General features: G+C 50.7%; 7 protein-coding genes across 7 annotated transcripts; 3 read left to right on the plus strand and 4 right to left on the minus strand.

Annotated features, from left to right (window-relative positions):
- Window positions 1-66: 66 nt before the first annotated feature.
- On the minus strand, window positions 67-3,670 carry N7457_003881 (putative nuclear pore complex subunit Nup85; the record flags this gene model as incomplete). Its single annotated transcript, XM_057174926.1, has 2 exons — window positions 67-1,083; window positions 1,142-3,670. 2 exons carry the CDS (start codon window positions 3,668-3,670, stop codon window positions 67-69), a joined length of 3,546 nt encoding a protein of 1,181 aa, XP_057031973.1.
- A 692-nt stretch (window positions 3,671-4,362) lies between these two features.
- N7457_003882 (uncharacterized protein) lies at window positions 4,363-4,968 on the plus strand (the record flags this gene model as incomplete). The annotated part of the gene is made up of 1 exon (XM_057174927.1): window positions 4,363-4,968. The coding sequence occupies one exon, from the start codon at window positions 4,363-4,365 to the stop codon at window positions 4,966-4,968; it is 606 nt and encodes a 201-aa protein (XP_057031974.1).
- A 471-nt stretch (window positions 4,969-5,439) lies between these two features.
- On the plus strand, window positions 5,440-6,759 carry N7457_003883 (Zn(II)2Cys6 transcription factor domain-containing protein; the record flags this gene model as incomplete). Its single annotated transcript, XM_057174928.1, has 2 exons — window positions 5,440-5,514; window positions 5,569-6,759. The coding sequence occupies 2 exons, from the start codon at window positions 5,440-5,442 to the stop codon at window positions 6,757-6,759; spliced, it is 1,266 nt and encodes a 421-aa protein (XP_057031975.1).
- Window positions 6,760-7,970: 1,211 nt separating this feature from the next.
- On the minus strand, window positions 7,971-9,077 carry N7457_003884 (NAD(P)-dependent alcohol dehydrogenase; the record flags this gene model as incomplete). The annotated part of the gene is made up of 1 exon (XM_057174929.1): window positions 7,971-9,077. One exon carries the CDS (start codon window positions 9,075-9,077, stop codon window positions 7,971-7,973), a length of 1,107 nt encoding a protein of 368 aa, XP_057031976.1.
- A 348-nt stretch (window positions 9,078-9,425) lies between these two features.
- On the minus strand, window positions 9,426-11,342 carry N7457_003885 (uncharacterized protein; the record flags this gene model as incomplete). Its single annotated transcript, XM_057174930.1, has 4 exons — window positions 9,426-9,623; window positions 9,691-10,887; window positions 10,944-11,024; window positions 11,076-11,342. The coding sequence occupies 4 exons, from the start codon at window positions 11,340-11,342 to the stop codon at window positions 9,426-9,428; spliced, it is 1,743 nt and encodes a 580-aa protein (XP_057031977.1).
- A 413-nt stretch (window positions 11,343-11,755) lies between these two features.
- N7457_003886 (Leucine Rich Repeat domain protein) lies at window positions 11,756-13,811 on the plus strand (the record flags this gene model as incomplete). The annotated part of the gene is made up of 6 exons (XM_057174931.1): window positions 11,756-11,902; window positions 11,960-12,091; window positions 12,149-12,259; window positions 12,334-12,461; window positions 12,513-13,056; window positions 13,107-13,811. 6 exons carry the CDS (start codon window positions 11,756-11,758, stop codon window positions 13,809-13,811), a joined length of 1,767 nt encoding a protein of 588 aa, XP_057031978.1.
- A 624-nt stretch (window positions 13,812-14,435) lies between these two features.
- Window positions 14,436-16,197, minus strand: N7457_003887 (indoleamine 2,3-dioxygenase family protein; the record flags this gene model as incomplete). The annotated part of the gene is made up of 4 exons (XM_057174932.1): window positions 14,436-14,642; window positions 14,711-15,014; window positions 15,294-15,614; window positions 15,704-16,197. The coding sequence occupies 4 exons, from the start codon at window positions 16,195-16,197 to the stop codon at window positions 14,436-14,438; spliced, it is 1,326 nt and encodes a 441-aa protein (XP_057031979.1).
- Between the last annotated feature and the right edge of the window lie 344 nt (window positions 16,198-16,541).

A 16,541-nucleotide genomic window follows, 5' to 3' on the forward strand; every position in this document is an offset into this window, starting at 1 on the left:
AAAAAAAAAAAACGAACACCCCGGTTTTCAACTAGGCAACGAGGCCTCCCTCTCGAACTCCAGAATTCAGATCGATCCCAATACACCGTGACTCAACCCGCGGGCTAATCCTAGTCGCAGCATCCGAAGAATATCCTCTCCTTTGGCGGTCTCAGGGAGTCCGACGCGCCAATCCCAACCACGCTCGGCGTGGGTTTTCTCACCCGGGCCGGGAACAAGCACACCTGAGCTGCCGACGGAAGTAGGGCCGGAGCCGGAACCCGAACGGGTGCGCGCGGACTCGAGCATGTCGTTGCCGATAAAGGCGAATGAGGAAGCGGAGAAGTTGGAGACCGATTTCTTCAACAGAGCGCGGGGAGAGGGGGGTCCGTCCGATCCCCCACGGATGGATGATTGGTATTCCAGCAGAGTGGACCGGAAACATTCCTCGCACTGTGCATACACACGAGGGGTGACGGTCTGTAGGTCCTCAACGGCAGAGAGGATGGTGAATTGTTGGGAGACAGTTAGAACTGCAGTGGGTTCTGGCTGGAAGTTAGTATCGGGTAATATCGTGGACACCATGGAATGGGGAGACTGACGGTTCACAAATGCGCAGGCTTCACCTAGCAGCGCCAGCAATCCATCCACTTGAACTGCGGAATCACGATCCGGGTCATAGAGACCTCCGTAGATATTATCCGCAGCACTGCCAATGACAGCCGCAAGAGCCTGTGCAGCGGCGCGGCGCCGAGCCAATGGCTTGTAACGCGGTTGCTGGCCCTCTTGCAGTTCGAATTCCTCGTCACGAATCTCATAGAACCGACGGAGAGTCGCGTAACCACTAAGGTAGAACTGGAGAATCCGAGCAGCTTCCTCGTCAACTTGGGCAATGGACGACAAGCATGCTTTGGGGTCCTTCATCAAAGCGCGAAGTTGTTCATCAAGATCGGCTGTCGCAGGGTATGCGCGCGATTGAACTAAACTGTAGGAAATCAAGAGGTCGACAACTGACTTGACCTTGCGGCGGCTCTGGGCACGAGCGTAGCAGACGAGGGCAAGACCGAAATTCTCTGATTTTGATGTCAACATGTCGCCAAATCGCTGTCGGTCAAATTAGTATTTAGTCAAATGGTCAAGCAAATGATTTTTTATCACTTACCTCAGAGACCCGGCGCCCTTGGTCCTCCAAATCAAGTTCTGAGCAAAGAACCACCAGTTTGTCCAACTGGTCGGGGCTTTCCAAAGGAAGCTTATCCACGATTTCCGATACAACCTTCTTCATCTGGTGTGTATTATCGAAACGGCTCAATACTTCAATCGACAGTTCCCAGCCCTCACGGGAGCTGTGGTCGTTTTCGATAACCGATCGCTCATACAGCCCGAAAGCGTAATTTCGGAGAATATCATCTTTGTGCACGTGGCGAGCCGGGGACTTGTTGTCCTGGCCGTAAGAAAGGACCATGAGATCGTTCTCAGACAGACCAGGCATTTTCTTTTGACTGCTCCCAGACTCAAACCAACCTCCCAGGCTGGCCACCTCTGCCACAGCAGAAGCCACACAAAGTGACCATGACTGCAATAACTCCAGTACACCTTGCACATTGCCCTCGAAGACAGATGCAAGACCGACCTCCACACTGCTAAGAGTATTGGGTCGGAAGTCAGCGTTGTCGGACGCATCGCTGGTAGTGTGGCTCAGAGCTAGCTCGAGACGATCCAGGTAAGCGCCACGCATGTTGCGGTCGATGGCGCGAACCTGGGTTTTGGGTCCACGTGAGCGCAGGAAATCTTGGAAATTGTCGCTGGATGTGCTGGCACCGAAATCCATGCTGGAACCGCTGTCATCCTCACCATCCCACCACGCCGTCAATGCGATGGTCGCCTCTACCCAGTCTTGGGACTTGCCCTTGATAGCAGATGGGTCGCCCAGAATAATTCGGTAGATCGATCTCAAGCTCTGGTATATCGACCACGGGACACGACTTTCCGCCATGCGAGCCGATTGAGCGAATGAGATCGGGTTCTTGTTGGAATTGTTTTGATTGAAAGTGGACATGCCAAAGTTGACGGCCTGGAAGCGATTCTCTTGAACCGGCACAATCGATTCATCCCGCTCCTCTCCCTCGGCGAATTCCTCCAGGTCAGTAATGGCCGAGAGAACTCTTTTCCGGTAATGTGACCAATCCAGTCCGCTGATGTCCCAGTTTTGAGACTGGACACCAGGGCATGATTCGAGAATTTGAAGAGCCTTGTTGACGCAGCGTTGAATATTTTGCAGCTGTGCACCGCGGTAGCCAGGCTGTGGAAGCCCATCCTCCAATGCAGATCGGGCATAGTTGAAATCTGCGGAACGAAGAACATCTGCGGCATCAGCCAAGCGACCTCGCAGGACAGACGCAATGATGATATCCCAGAAGTTTGAGGAGGCAGTCGGGTTCGGTTCGACATATTTCAATGCTTGGAGATCTTTGGTCTGCGATGCGTGATTTTCGCTGAGCCAATCGAGCAAAACCTGAGGCAGAGGCTTGGGGGCGGGAACTCGCACCAAGGCTTTCACCATACCAGCAGCCCCAGTGCGCATAGGGTTAATGGTGGCAGTCGAAGCTAAGTCACGAGAAGGGTGGTGAATTTGGAGCAACAACGAAGCCAAGAAGGTAGCCTTCACAAGGGCAGGAGCTTGTTCCCCGGGCCCAATACCAGTCTGGAAACCGTAGGGGCGCTCGATACCGCTTTCGTCGGCGCAATCCTGCCAATTCTTCACCAATTCCTTTGATACATTAGACAAGACAGAATCAAAATCGACGTGTTTGAATTCAGCCGCTTTGAGCTCATCCATAAGTTTTCCAATGGCGTCCTCCGTTTCGAGGATCAACTCGCTTGGCTCTCTGACAAGGGGAATGCGGGATCTGGCAGCAAGATTGTGGAGAATCGATGGCATTGCGGATGGCTTCTTCGGAGCCAGGTTCTTGCGGATTGGTGACTGGTGCGCCCAGCGTTCGTCAAGTTTCGGGCGCTTGGCATCGCTTGGGTTCGAATAGATCGGTTTGCGCTGCGCTCCCATGGATGGCTCAGATCCGAACGGGTTCCCGAAAGCCGAGTCCAAGAAATTGAACTTCTTAGACGGATCCTGGGTGCTTATGTCCATTTCCTCTTCGGCTTGTTCCTTCTCTCCAAGGTCTCCTTCCGCAAGTTCTTCTTCCTCCCGTTCCATCTGGTCTTCATGCTCGTCGTGAAAATCGCTTAGTTGAGACGAGGCAAACCCATTAGACTGCCCGAAGTTCATCGAGTCGTCAAATCCTCCATTCATCACCCCGAAACGAAGACTAGGTTTGGTGGCGGCTTTGGAAAAAGTATTAGTCTGTTTAGGCATGGCATAATCGGTAGATCCGAAAGATGAACCAAAGATGCTATCATTTGTGTTGATGTTACCGGACTTGGTGAAGACGGAGTTTGAAAAATCATTTCTCGAGAAGGAGTGCTGGTTTGTCGCGAATGCGCTCTCATTTCTGGAGAAGGAGTTGATGCGCGAGCCGCCATTGATGTCGGATGTAGAATGCGGTTTGAATGAACCTGCGGTGGACGGCGGCGGGCCGGCAGGAGTTGTCGAAATGTTACTCCAGAGACTGCGAGATTGCATTTTCTCTGGGGTCTCAGGCGGGCTGGACTCGTAGGGTACTTGGAACGACATCGCGGGGCAGGTGATCACAATCAGAAGAGACGAGTTGACAGCATCAGAGGATGCAAGTTTCGGGCCGCAACAGCTCTAAGGACGGTGAGATTGATGGGACGACAATCTCAATCGACGAAGACGGATCTTATCAGATGGCGGAGAACGTTGATGTAGTGGCTTTTTCGTCACAGGAGATCCCTCTTCTCCAAGCTTGCCTTGTTTTTCTTTCACTTCACTTTCCGCTTCGACGCGACGGCGAAAGTTCTCAGGCATCCAGGCAGCAAGCTCTGCATCATGTGATATTATCTGGAGCTTCAAGGGGATCACGTGAATTAGTTCTCCCGGTGTGATGATAATCCGGTCCGATGGGATCAGCCCAAGGATATGGTCACGTGCACCTTGAGCTACCCGATACGGGGGCCACGACCTGATTGGCTCGTTGTGCTGCACTGCCAGCATCTCGTCAGGCAGGGCTCAGCACCTGGGGGCCGAATCTGGCAGACTTGATTGCTCGACAGCCTCGAAGGCGCACTTGATGACCTCACCGAGGCCCTATAACGATACTCTAATATATTCTTGGGTCAAACAAGGCTGAGGCTTAACTGCCTTGAAGATAAATCTGATGATATATAATGCAACATCTAGTCCGTTGTGAAAGGGAAGAATATTACTCAACACGAAATATACTTTCTTAGTCCTGCACATCCATCATGAATCCAGCTGTTCAATATCTCATCACGCACAGCTTCTGGCGCCATGACTACGATGTCAGCACACCAACCAAAAAACGCCTGTTCCACGTAAACAACTCATCCTTCACGCCAGGAAAGCCGGATCTTACTTTACATCGCAGCTCTGACTCCAATGGACCCATCGTGGGAGTTTGCAAGTTCCGACACTTCTCCTCAGACTGTGAAATCGGTACAGGGAATCCCGAACAGTCCGGCAAGATGAACTGGGAGTACCTGCACGCGCAAGGCTTTACGAAGCGCATATATTGGTTCCGCATGCAGATGGACGACGGCACAAAAAGGAAATTCACTTGGAAACGAACCCACTCGCTTGGCAATGGCTATAAAAATCATAAATTGGTCGAAGAGTCCAGCCAGACCGTCGTGGCGGTCTTTTCTTCTGGCAGCATCTGTTCCAAAACAACCGGCCACCTGGATATCTACCAGAATCTCGGCTCGCGGTTCAATCTCCTGGCACTCATCTCAGGAATTACTGTGCTCGAGAAAGCGCGACGAGCGAGAAATAGTGCAGCAGCTTCTGCAAGTGGGGCATCAGGGGCAGCAGCAGGCGGAGGAGGATGTTAAGCCAAGACCCGAGGTTTCATTTATGGCGTTTTGCATATCACACGATTACGAAGCTCCAGACATACATAGTGGCTGGAGGGTGAGATTTGCGGTTTGTTTACTCCGTAGCGTTACTTTAGCTATGATACCCTCGGCACAACTGCCCAAGTTTATTGAGCTTGATTCAATGGTTTAATTTCTTTTTCCCCCCTATCACTTGATTCGTCCAAGTGTGCTGGACTACTTATACGGACAAATCAAAAGGTCCGAACTACCGATGGGCAACGAGGCAGTGCAAGACCAATATGTTTCAGAGCGAAGACAAGCCTTTTTCGATGTTTGATCGACAGGGTTTCGTTACATAATCCTATACTGTGGAATCGAATCCTGTTGCCTGCCCTTTAAAAGGGACAAATCCTTTTACCAAAATATCTCAAAAGCTTCATTTTTCTATTTTCCCCCAATCCAAGCCATGGCCATATTCCTAATTGAATGACTATGGCCCTCCGACGACCGCATCGGAAATCTCGCCACGGCTGCACAGAATGTAAAAGACGGCGAGTGAAGGTACGGACCAACACAAAACAATAAAAACAAGAATAGTACACTCATCCATTACAGTGTGATGAAGCCCGACCATCCTGCTCCAACTGTGCCAAGCGTCGTTCCGAATGTGAGTACGGGTCATCAAGCTCGCTATTATGGGCAAATGAGGAGTCACCTGCAATCCGCTCGTCGCTCGGGTCCGACAGCGGACAGCCAGCCGATCCGGTGCCAGGACTCGTGCGGTCATCCTCGAGTTCAATCTCCAGAACAGAGGCAGCAGACTCACTCGGGATCCTAAGCCAGCTTGGCGAAAATGCAGCGACATCAGCGGGGCCCGCTCTGAACCTCAACGACCTGGAGCTGATGATGCAGTGGTGCAACACAACGTTCCACACGCTGTCACGCAGCGAGCGCACCGATCCAATCTGGCGCAACTATGTGCCCGAAGAGGCGCTCTCGCACCCATTTCTAATGCACGGCATCCTGGCCTTGTCAGCGCTGCATCTCGCGCGGACGGGCCCCGAACCGTCTCGTCGGGGATCGTATCTCAACCGTGCCGTCGCGCACCAGAACCAAGCGCTGGCGCTGTTCCGGGAGCTTCTGGGCGATGTAAATGAGACCAATGCTAAGGCGATGTTTGCTTTTGCGGGAATCGTGGTGATCTACACGTTTGCATTCCCGCATACGCCGGACGCACAGGATCCTTGGTCCTCCGTCGATGATTTGTACCAGGTTCTCGTATTGACGCGCGGCGTGCAGCAGGTTATTTTTGCACCGCGAGATTTTCGGGAGTTCCTGGAGCAAAGCTCCTTCGGTCCGATTTTACAGGTGGAGGAGGTTCGGGGACCGATTCCCGAGGAGACAGGTGTCATGCTTAGACGGCTACATGAGGCGAATGAAGTATGCGGGGCACGGGATCGGGATCATGAGCTGGAGGTTTACAAGGGAGCTATTGTGAATCTGGAGGAAATGCTCAGCTGGTGCTACAGCGGGATGAGGGCGAATACGATTGCCGGGAGGTGGGCGATTCGCTTACCTGCCCGGTTTATGGAGTTACTGCGCCAGCGGGAACCTTTGGCACTAGTTATGCTTGCGCATTATGGTGTGCTTTTGCAATATTTGAAACATCGCTGGTGTTTTGATGAGTGGTGTGCCAGAGTTTCAAAGGTCGTGTGGGCGATTTTGGACGATCAGTGGAGACCACTGGTTGAGTGGGCAATGAAAGAGATCCTTGGATCTAACTTTTTGAAACAGGTTGATGATTGAGATCTTTATAAGACGATTTTTTGCCACAGTTCATATTGATGGGGAATGTTGAAAAACACCTAGTCATTGTTGAGATACCTAGGTGAAACTAGCTACATATAAGTGAACCTAGCAATAGGTAGTTATAATGGACCTCAGTAACCATGGGTTGGTAATCTGGTAACACTGTATCTCGGCTACTAGAAACTCCTGGATGGAGCGTTGAAAAGCGAGCAGAGGGCGTGCTTTCTTCACTCGACTTGAAAGAGTGATTGGAAAGATTAAAGGTTCGTCAATAGATGAATTCCCTGTAAATGAGGGCAGACCGGACTACGAACCGTGCAAATCCTCGCTAATAGACATAAAGATTGCTGTAATTTATTCCCTGTATCCTGCTGATCTTGATATTCTGCCTGTTCATATTTTTCTTGATCGAGTGACAGATTCACCAGAAAACCAGCCACTTTGTCCAAATTGGAAACTGCAATCTCAGATGCTGCCGATGGAATGTACATGCTCCCATCTATCTTTTGAGAGGAGCCGAAATCGAGTTGAATAATATAGATAGCCCGACGTCGCTAATGTGGGCCGTTGAGGGAAGGGACGAGGCTGTCGTTAAGCTACTACAACCGAATCTACAGTAGTGCATGCGTTTAGGATCCTTGCCTTCTTGAGTTGATAAATTTTATCGTCTGCCGTAAGGGTCTGGCGAAGCCTGCAAACTCATAGACCTCTGTTCACTCTAGTATAGTATCCTTATAATTAGAAGATATCTAGCCTAACACAGTTCGAGTACATTGTTTCCGGAATGGCAGGGTGACATAGATAAAGACTAAGGTTAGTAGGTAGAGCAGAACTAAGCACAAGGATTTTGGACTTTTATTCTTATAGTGCCTCCTGTGATCTCTGGGCTGGCGGGCTATGAAATAGAGAAAGAGAAAAGAAGTGCTTGTGGTAGAAAGGTATCTCCTCTTGGTACTGCCTGTCAGTTAGGGCTCTGCATTGGGTCTCTAGTCACCTTTATCGGAATCTTCTCCGATTTACCTATGATTCAAGATGTGGAAAACTATATTGAAGAGTATCAGTATCAAGTTCCCGATCAAGAGTTTAGACAACTTTGATGCTGTAAATCTATGCAGTCTCAGCTTGAGACATGCGTTTCAAGCCAATATGTACATTCTGATATTATATCCCTAAGCCATGTACACTGTTCAACTCCAAGTTTCCGAGCTTTACAGTTTCGCCTGATTCCACCCATTCTGCAAGACATACCGATATCTTGCCTTCCCCTCATGCATATCAATCAGCGCTTGGTTAACATCAGCCATGTCCCTCTTCTGAATCCAAGGCAAAACCCTCTTCTCCGCCGCAAGAGCCAACATCGCACGAATATCATTAGGCGACCCAATATTCGACCCAGTAACCTTAACACTCTTCTGAATCAAGCTCCAAGCCATGAGCGGCGGCAAAGCCTCCTCAGGCGCACCAACCTGCACAAAAACCCCATCCCGCTTGAGCAGTCTCAAGTACTGCGCAAAGGGCATATCATGCGCAGAAACAGTACACAGGATGACATCCAGAGTGCGCGAGTGCTTCTTCGCCCACCCCTTCTCCTCCGCAGTAGCGATAAACCCATCCGCACCCAGCGCACCAACAGCATCCGCCTTCTTCCCCGATGATCTCGAGATAGCAACGACACGATCCGCGCCCATTGCCCTGGCAAACAAAATCCCCAAATGCCCAAGCCCCCCAATCCCAATCACACCCACCGTCTTCCCAGGCCCAACGCCGTGCTTCCGCATCGGCGCAAACACAGTAACCCCCCCACAAAGCAACGGTGCTGCCTCAGCAGACGGCAAGGAATCCGGAATCCGGAAAACGAAATGCGCCGGTCCGCGCCATTTGTCCGCAAACCCGCCAAAGGACTTTGACTTATCTGCGTAGCGCCCGTTATATGTGCCCGTCATGCGGGAGCAGTAGCTTTCTTCGCCATCGGCGCAGGCCTCGCAGTCTGCGCGCAGACAGGCATCGCTTTGTGCACCGATGCCGACGCGGTCGCCGATGCGGATTCTTTGTGGGGTGGATTGGGATTCGACGGCGCTGCCGATGCGTGTCACTGTGCCGATTATCTCGTGGCCGACAACGCAGGGATAGTCTGTTGGACCCCAGCCTGAGCGAAGGGTGTGGAGGTCGGTGCCGCAGATGCCGCAATGTGAGATGGAGATTTCGACGTCGGTGGGGGTGAATGGTTTTGGAGTGTAGGTTGTGTAGGTAAGGGGTTTGGTGGCGTCGTGGGCGACCCAGCCTCTGAATGTATCTGAACCAGTGGGAGGGGACATCTTTGGTGGTGGTTGGTGCGGGGATGTTTTGAGGTAGGATATAGCCTAGAAGAATTGGATGACCAGGGGGGGGTTTTAGGATACTCCTAGGGTATGCTGGATTCTCGAGCCCAAGAATTGGGGGAATTGTTTCCTGTGGAGGTTGATGGGTAAAGGTGAGTGTTCAAATAAACATAGCATATGATGCGGAGAAGCCGAAAGCTAAGTTACCGAGGTCCAACTGAAGTCCGAAAGAAAGATTATTGAATTCATGTCGATTGTACACGATTTTGAAAACCAAAGAACTCCATATTTACATGTGCGCTGGAAGTATGTACAGTACAGCGCCTAGGGGGGTATCAATTTGTTTCACCGGGCCACGCCCATCAGATCGTCAAGCTCGTGAGTAGTGAGGGTACTTCGACGCCGATTCGCCGGCTTTGAAGCCTTCTCAGGTCGGCTGCGCTTTCGTGATTCACGCTCTTTAAGTTCACTCTGCGCGGCGCGGGCTTCATCTTCGACAGCAGCTAGCTTTTGATGTACGCTTAATGATTCGCTGACCTTGGGCTGTAGGGTGAAATTAGTCCTGGGGATCTCCTTGGGAATTTCCTGGGGAATCGTTCTCGTTGCATACCTGATGGGATTCTTTGGATTCGGTCTTTCGCCTCGTTGGCCTCCGGGTCACAGTTTCGGTTTTATAAGCTTTGATCTGGAGGGTTTCGTCGTCGGCTGTCTCCACACATGGTGAACCTTGCAAGCCTGGTGTGAATGAGACTTTCCGGGGACGCTTTGTGATAGCATTTTCACTGCGTTCCCTCAGAACACGATCTGGTCGCTCGGGTACTTTGCGAAGCTTGGACCGCATTTTCATATTGGGCATAACAGCCGGGACTTTCTCCTCTGGTTCGCTCAATTCTTCCTCTTCATTCTGGTCCTCCAGGATCGTTGGGATGGGGTTAGAATCTGGCACGCTCTGAATGCTTGTATCTTCGGTCGAGTTAATGCTGAGGTCAAGGTTCATGCCGCGCTTCAATTCATCAGCCTGGATAGAGTCTCCTCCGTCAGTAAGACGTCGCTGCCAGCCGCTCATCATGGTCACTGCCTGTTTCCAACGAGATTCCATCTTCACCCAGCCCTCCCGCAGTCGCTTGATCTCTTCGTCTCTAACCTCAACTTCTTCCAGAGGCACGAATGAGGGATTTGTGAGCAGTGTTCGTAGGTGGTCCAGAACTGCTTCCATTTGAACAGTGAGGTCTTCACACGAGGTGGGAAGCGAAGTAACGGGCCCGACAGAAGATTTATGCGCGCCCGTGCTCGCAGCCATACTCGACTGCTCGTTCTCGCCAGCCCCATTATCGGCCTGGGGCAGCCCTTGTAGATCCTTCAAAATATGAACAGTGTTGCGCGCAAGGTCAATCAGGGTATCGTTTTCATCACTAAGATTTTGACACAATTCCGTCAAAAATTCGGTCGTCTCCTGCTTCAAGCTGTATCCGGGGTCATTCACTCGCTCTCCGCCACTAGCTTGAAGGCGCGACCGATCCAACGTAGGATTGATGTTGATAGTGGTCACACTGAGACCCTCCCGTCTGCCTCTTTGCCTCTCAGCCAGATGTGATTTCAGCTTTTGCATTTCTAGATCCCGCTTGCGAATATCATTGGCGCATTGCGCTCGGACTTGTTGAACTGTGCTCTTCATGCGCTGCACATGTTCCTTAAGGCTTCGGATGTTTGCTTCGGCGCTGGACATGTTTGACTTCAGTGTGCGCTCGTGCGCTTCCGCTAGAGCCAATGAGCGGGTTAACTCGGATGTTTTCGTCTTCAATTTTCCCTGCAGAAGAATTCTATGTTAGCGCGCTGCGCAAACGGAGGGAAACGAGGACATACAATCTCCGCAGTTTGCTCCACCTCGCTGACTTGAAGCGTGCGAATCGTCGTAGACAAGCTCTCACGATGTTCAGACTCACGCTAAGGTTCATTAATGACTATACAATTCACACAAAAGAGTACCACACGCACGTCTCGTCGTAATACTAGATCGTTGACCAAGTTGATCACACGAGCCATGGTGCCATCGATTCCCCCATCTTCATTTTCTGGGTCGGCAAAATCGATAGCGCGACCGCTTTTCAGCAGGCCCCTTGCTAGCAAAATATTGTTGACGTACGTCGAAGCTGCCTGCAGGTTATGCGACTCCATGGCAGCGATCACTTTCTTTGTCGTTGCAGACGGCTTCGGATGCCGAATGGGGAAGATAGTAAACACAGATGTTACGGGGCGCCCCATGTGCCAGGTGCGCAGTAAACTGAGCGGCGAGCGTAGCGGTCCGATTCTGCCGGTTTTGATTGCGGAACCGAGTCGCGATTGTCCCAAAGACGCGAATCATTAGTACGTTCCGGTCCTTTACGTACGCACCTATCTACGACGTACGGGGTAGTAACACCGCAATAGATGTCATTGAGAGGCATTGACTACAAAGCTTAGATAAGCTGCTAAGCATCCAGCTATGGAGACTGTGGGCGATCATTTTGTGTTGTAAAGCGTGACGTAATTTATAGTGCGTAGGAATACATCAGCTGACGTGGAATTAGATTTATACCCAACCACCGGCTCTCATCTCCTCTCTGCGTGGCATTAAGCGACCTCCTGTCACTCCACTTCTTAAGTCTCACCTACCGTGTCTCCAACTGCTCTCCACCATGGCTTCAAAGCCAGAAACGCGTTTAATGCGCGCTTTGGCACCGAAAAGGAAACCTGACATTGAGACAGCAGTCGCTCTTCAACGAGCGGGTCAAAATGCCTACAAAGTTGGTGATTTCCAAAGCGCCATTCGGTCCTTCACTCAGGTACGCCCTTTCTTTATTTGTTTCATCTCAAGTCAGGCTAACCGTCCATCTAATCAGGCATTGGCAGCAAACCCGGAGGATATTGGGATCTATGACAATCGCGCCGCCACTTATTCCAAGTTGACACAGTACAGTCATGCCCGCGCTGATGCTAGAGCCATGGTCAAGCTTGCGCCTAATGAGGATCGTGTAAGTATCAATTCGAGCCATTCTTGCCTTGTCCCAACCATGGCTGATTTGACATAGGGCTATCTGCGCCTCGGTAAGGTGCTATGCCTGGACGGAAACTTTGACAAGGCTGTATCCATCTACGAATATGGCCTCCAAAAACTTCCAGCAAACCACTCAGGGCGTAAAGTAGGTGTCTATCTTTTCGTCCTTCAAATTTTCACCAGCTTTCATCCGATTCTTGACTGACTGACAACTTCTAGGTTATTACACAGTTACTAAAGAAACTGCAGGACAGGCTCGCTGGAGGAAGTCGGCGTGATCCCTTCACAGCCCTGCCACTAGAGATGGCAGACCTGATCCTTCAATCCTTTTCCTTCAAGCAGATTGTGTAAGTACCTCATCCTCGATTTCCAATTCATCAGCTGATCTTTGCATCAAGAGCAATCCTGCGGGTCTGCAAAGGTTGGAAACACTTTCTGATCGGGCTAACTAGCCTGTGGATGAATATTGACCTCACTGGCGCGAGAATTCGTGTACCCTGGACATCTATCCGGAACTACATCCATCGATCACGAGCGCAAGTAACCGCTGCCACCATCACGGATATTGCGCCCTCTGCCATCCCAAAGGTGATTGACATGATGAGCAGATGCCCCAAGTTAGAGCATCTAGCATTTCTAGCCCCTCACACCGAAACCCACGAATTCTATCCGAGAATCAAGGAATTTCAAAACCTGAAGAGCCTCTCATGTGGACCAGAGATCAGCCTTCCTCATCTATATGTTGGCAGCATCCTATCCGCGCTTCCGAAACTTGAAAAGGCTTCATTCACTCGCGTTTGGGATAGCCATACCAGGTCGTCACCACCGCCCCCGTGGCCCCAAAATCTCCCGAACATGAAGAGTCTCACTATCGCATCTACCCAAAGAATTCTTCCTAGCGTGAACGGGGACTATCTTGATGTGGTTCCAGGACTAGGATCTGTCGGTTTTCTCTGAAATTAGTCACCAAAACTTATGCTAACACTATCTAGTCTGTATACCCCAACCTGGAGGAACTGCGGTTGATCTGGTACCCTGCGCTCTCGGAATCATTTCGATTCAATCCCGTGGAGGAGGATCAAAGTCTCCCGCAAATCCGCCAGCTAGAGCTGCGAGGCGCGGTCATTCAACCCGATTTCTATTCAATCCTCCCAGCCAGCCTCCAGGAACTGCGTTTAGACTCTGGATCAATCGAACGCGCGGATAACGGTAGCGCGCAGATCTTGATACCTGCAGAGAACGAACTCCCAAATCTGAGGACACTCACCTTCAACGACGCACCTTGGGTCAACCCCTACACACTTTCCCTCTTCCTCTTCCATGGCAAAGCGCCACTTCGAACTCTTTGCGTGAACGATTGTCTTAACCTGATCGGTCCGGATCTGGTTGATCTGCTCTCCGACCCCGATGGGGCCAATCCGGAGTTAGAAAACATCACAGAGATCGGAGCCTCGGGAATGCCTGCCATGGACGACATTTGCGTCGAAGCTCTGTGCATAAGACTGCCGAACCTGAAGGCTCTGGATCTATCACAGACGAGAATCACTGGTTGCACGGTCCGCATGTTGGCTGACTCCCACGAGGAGGACTCGAGTGTTCCAAAACTCGAGACATTGACTATCAAGAGATGCGACAGTATATCCCGTGATGCCATTGATTACGGGCGAACAAAGGGACTGAGGATCATTACTCAGTAGTGAGTATCAATTCCGGCTGACTTTTTTTTCTCTCACTTTCCTCTTATTTTCATCGCAATTTTCTCGAGGCATAGGAAGGCGTATGGGGCAAGGCCTGTGTATTTATGATAACGAAATAAGCAATGATACCTAGTTCCAACTGAATATAGCGTAGGATCCCGATAGGCGTAGCTTTACTTAAAACTATCTACTTTCATTTTTATTCGAATGGTAGTCCCTAGGGCTATTAGTCGTCCAAATAAAAATGCGGTCAACGACTCTATAGCACAGACCGCGACATAGGTATCAGCTGATACATAACAGAAGTAAAATCCCCCGAACCTATTCCCCGGGCACGTCAGCTCTAAAATTGAGGAGCTCTCACTCGATAAGAAAGGAACCCAAGCGAGCGAATGGTGAAACATCGACTTGAACCGGCTGAGACATAAGCTAACAAACAATCCCATGAAACAGTTACACACACGAGAATCAAAGAACCAGATCGTATGACCAAAAAGCTTTGCTATAACACTAACATGACCGGATTCATGGAAGTATAGCAAATCAAATAAGAGTAGCCAGCCGAAAATCCAAACCCACCAATATAAGCGGAAATACCCCCCAAAACCTATCCCAATTACCTATCTAAACCCCACGTTCCTGACACCACCGCTCCACTTCCCTCGCCAATTTCTCCTTCTGATCACGCACCAGCTCCATCATAGGCTCGACTTGCTTTCTGTGGACTGCAACGAGGTCTGCATCGCTATCCGCAACATCGCTGGGGGCAAGATGAGTATCGTAGATTTTGACCATAAGCTCCATGACAGCAGAGAGTTGATTTGGAAGCCACTGGATGGAGATGCTAATTAGAAACCTGAATTATACAGGGGAAGAGAAAAGAAATGAATTATACTCACTGTGACGATAGGACTACCACCGGTAGCGGTAGGATGCGGTGTACGACGAATGATATACTCACGCGCGAACAGCCAGTGTCGCCAGCGGAAACTGCGGATGTGGTTCAGGGTGCGCAGGAAGAGGACTGCAGTTTCGGAATCTTGGACGGCGTATTTCTGTACGCCGATTTCTTCGGATTTCTCACGGATGTAGGTGAGGAATTCGCGGTGAGGGAGGGGACGGTAGGCGCGGAATTCGTGGAGGATTTTGGTGAGGGGGGGTTTCGGGCATGGGGATTTCACAGAGATGGTCCAATAGAGGGATCTGTTGGATTAGTTGGGGTTCATTTCCTTGAGCAAAGGTGGATCAGGCTGCTTACGATGCTGTCGTTGGCGCCACTTTCGCCGCGGAAGTAGAGGGGCTTGTTATCTTCGCAGCCTTCGTAGACTACACCGTTCGGGAACATGGATTGGTTGGTGATGCCGAAGATGAAGACGCGGAAGGAAAGGTATTCTGATGGCTTGGAGTTGCCCCACATTTCTACCAGAGTGTCAGTTTTGATAGTTCTTGGAACGGTTGAGGTGGTTGGAATGATTGGGAGACTTGCCTTCCATGGATTCTTCAATCTTCTCCATTGACTTTAGGATCTCTCGGAATCCATCGTTGATTTCCTGTCGGGAGCCATGCTGCTCAAGAGAGTCAACGACCTTCAGGACTCCGCCGATGAGGGGACCAGTCTCCTTCACCATGTCGACATGAGTCAGGATGAAGCCAGCCTCAGAGCTCTTGGGGTCGAGACCCCTCTCGAAGGAGCGGATCAGACGAAGGTTCGAGTACTCGCTCAGACCCTTGGCAGGGTCAGCAACAGTGTAGTTGAACAGAGCATATGAAGCAGCATAGGACATGAAGGGTGGCAGGTTGAGACTGAACATCATTATTAGCCATGCCGTTATCTGATAAAGAAGAGTATAAAGAAGGATATAGGAAAGGAAAAGCATGAAGAGAAAACTTACATCTCAGCACAGCGATACATGGGACGAGCAACAGACTTAGGCAAGACATCACGACCGAGTCCATAGCCGCCCTCGGGGTTCTTATTCCAGTGCTCCCAGCATGGCTCGAGCAAGTACGACGAAGCCAGGAAGGTGTAGTCACGAAAGACGGCTGCAATAGTGAAGCGATCTGGGGAGCCATCTGCGAGAACAAGCTTCTCAACCTCATCAGTTAGGTCGGTGAGCTCGGCCTTGACAGCAGGGCCAAGCTCATAGGTGGCCAGCAGACCAGGCTTGCCATCGAGCCTGACGACAGGGAGACGGTTGACTAGGGACAGCAGGGCACTAAAAGCCTCTGGTAGATCAACAGGGGCAGTCTCATAGGGCAAAAAGCCTGTCTGAGTGGTGATGGTGAATGGGTCAAGGGTGTGGGAGATGGTTGAAGGGTCATCATGGATGTGAGGGAACCGCTTCAGAGTAGCAGGGGAGGGGTAAGGGACTTGAGTTCGAGTCATGATGATATGATCGAGCGAAAGTGAAGAGAATGTGTCCACAGTAGACTGGTAAGGGGGTGACGATATGTATTGTAGTACACGGAATATGATGTATAGAAGGACAAAGACCAAGGCAAAAGGCAAAGAAGTGGGAGAAATAAATGGGAAAAGAAGAGGCAGAAGGCAGAAGACCTTGAGTGATGAATAGAGACTTGCAACTCTGGGGATTTGGGCGGGTGAGGAGCAGATTCTTATAATACTTTGAGGCCGGTATCAATTCCGGCCTCAAGTCCCCATTACGAAAGAGAATAGAAAGTAGCGTGTACCCGGTGACATCCGCCGCTGCATGATGCCAATGGACACTA

The sequence above is a fragment of the Penicillium paradoxum genome (genome assembly GCF_028828445.1).
Source record: "Penicillium paradoxum strain IBT 22861 chromosome Unknown utg000004l_segment0_segment0, whole genome shotgun sequence".
NCBI classification, from domain to species: Eukaryota; Fungi; Ascomycota; class Eurotiomycetes; order Eurotiales; family Aspergillaceae; genus Penicillium; species Penicillium paradoxum.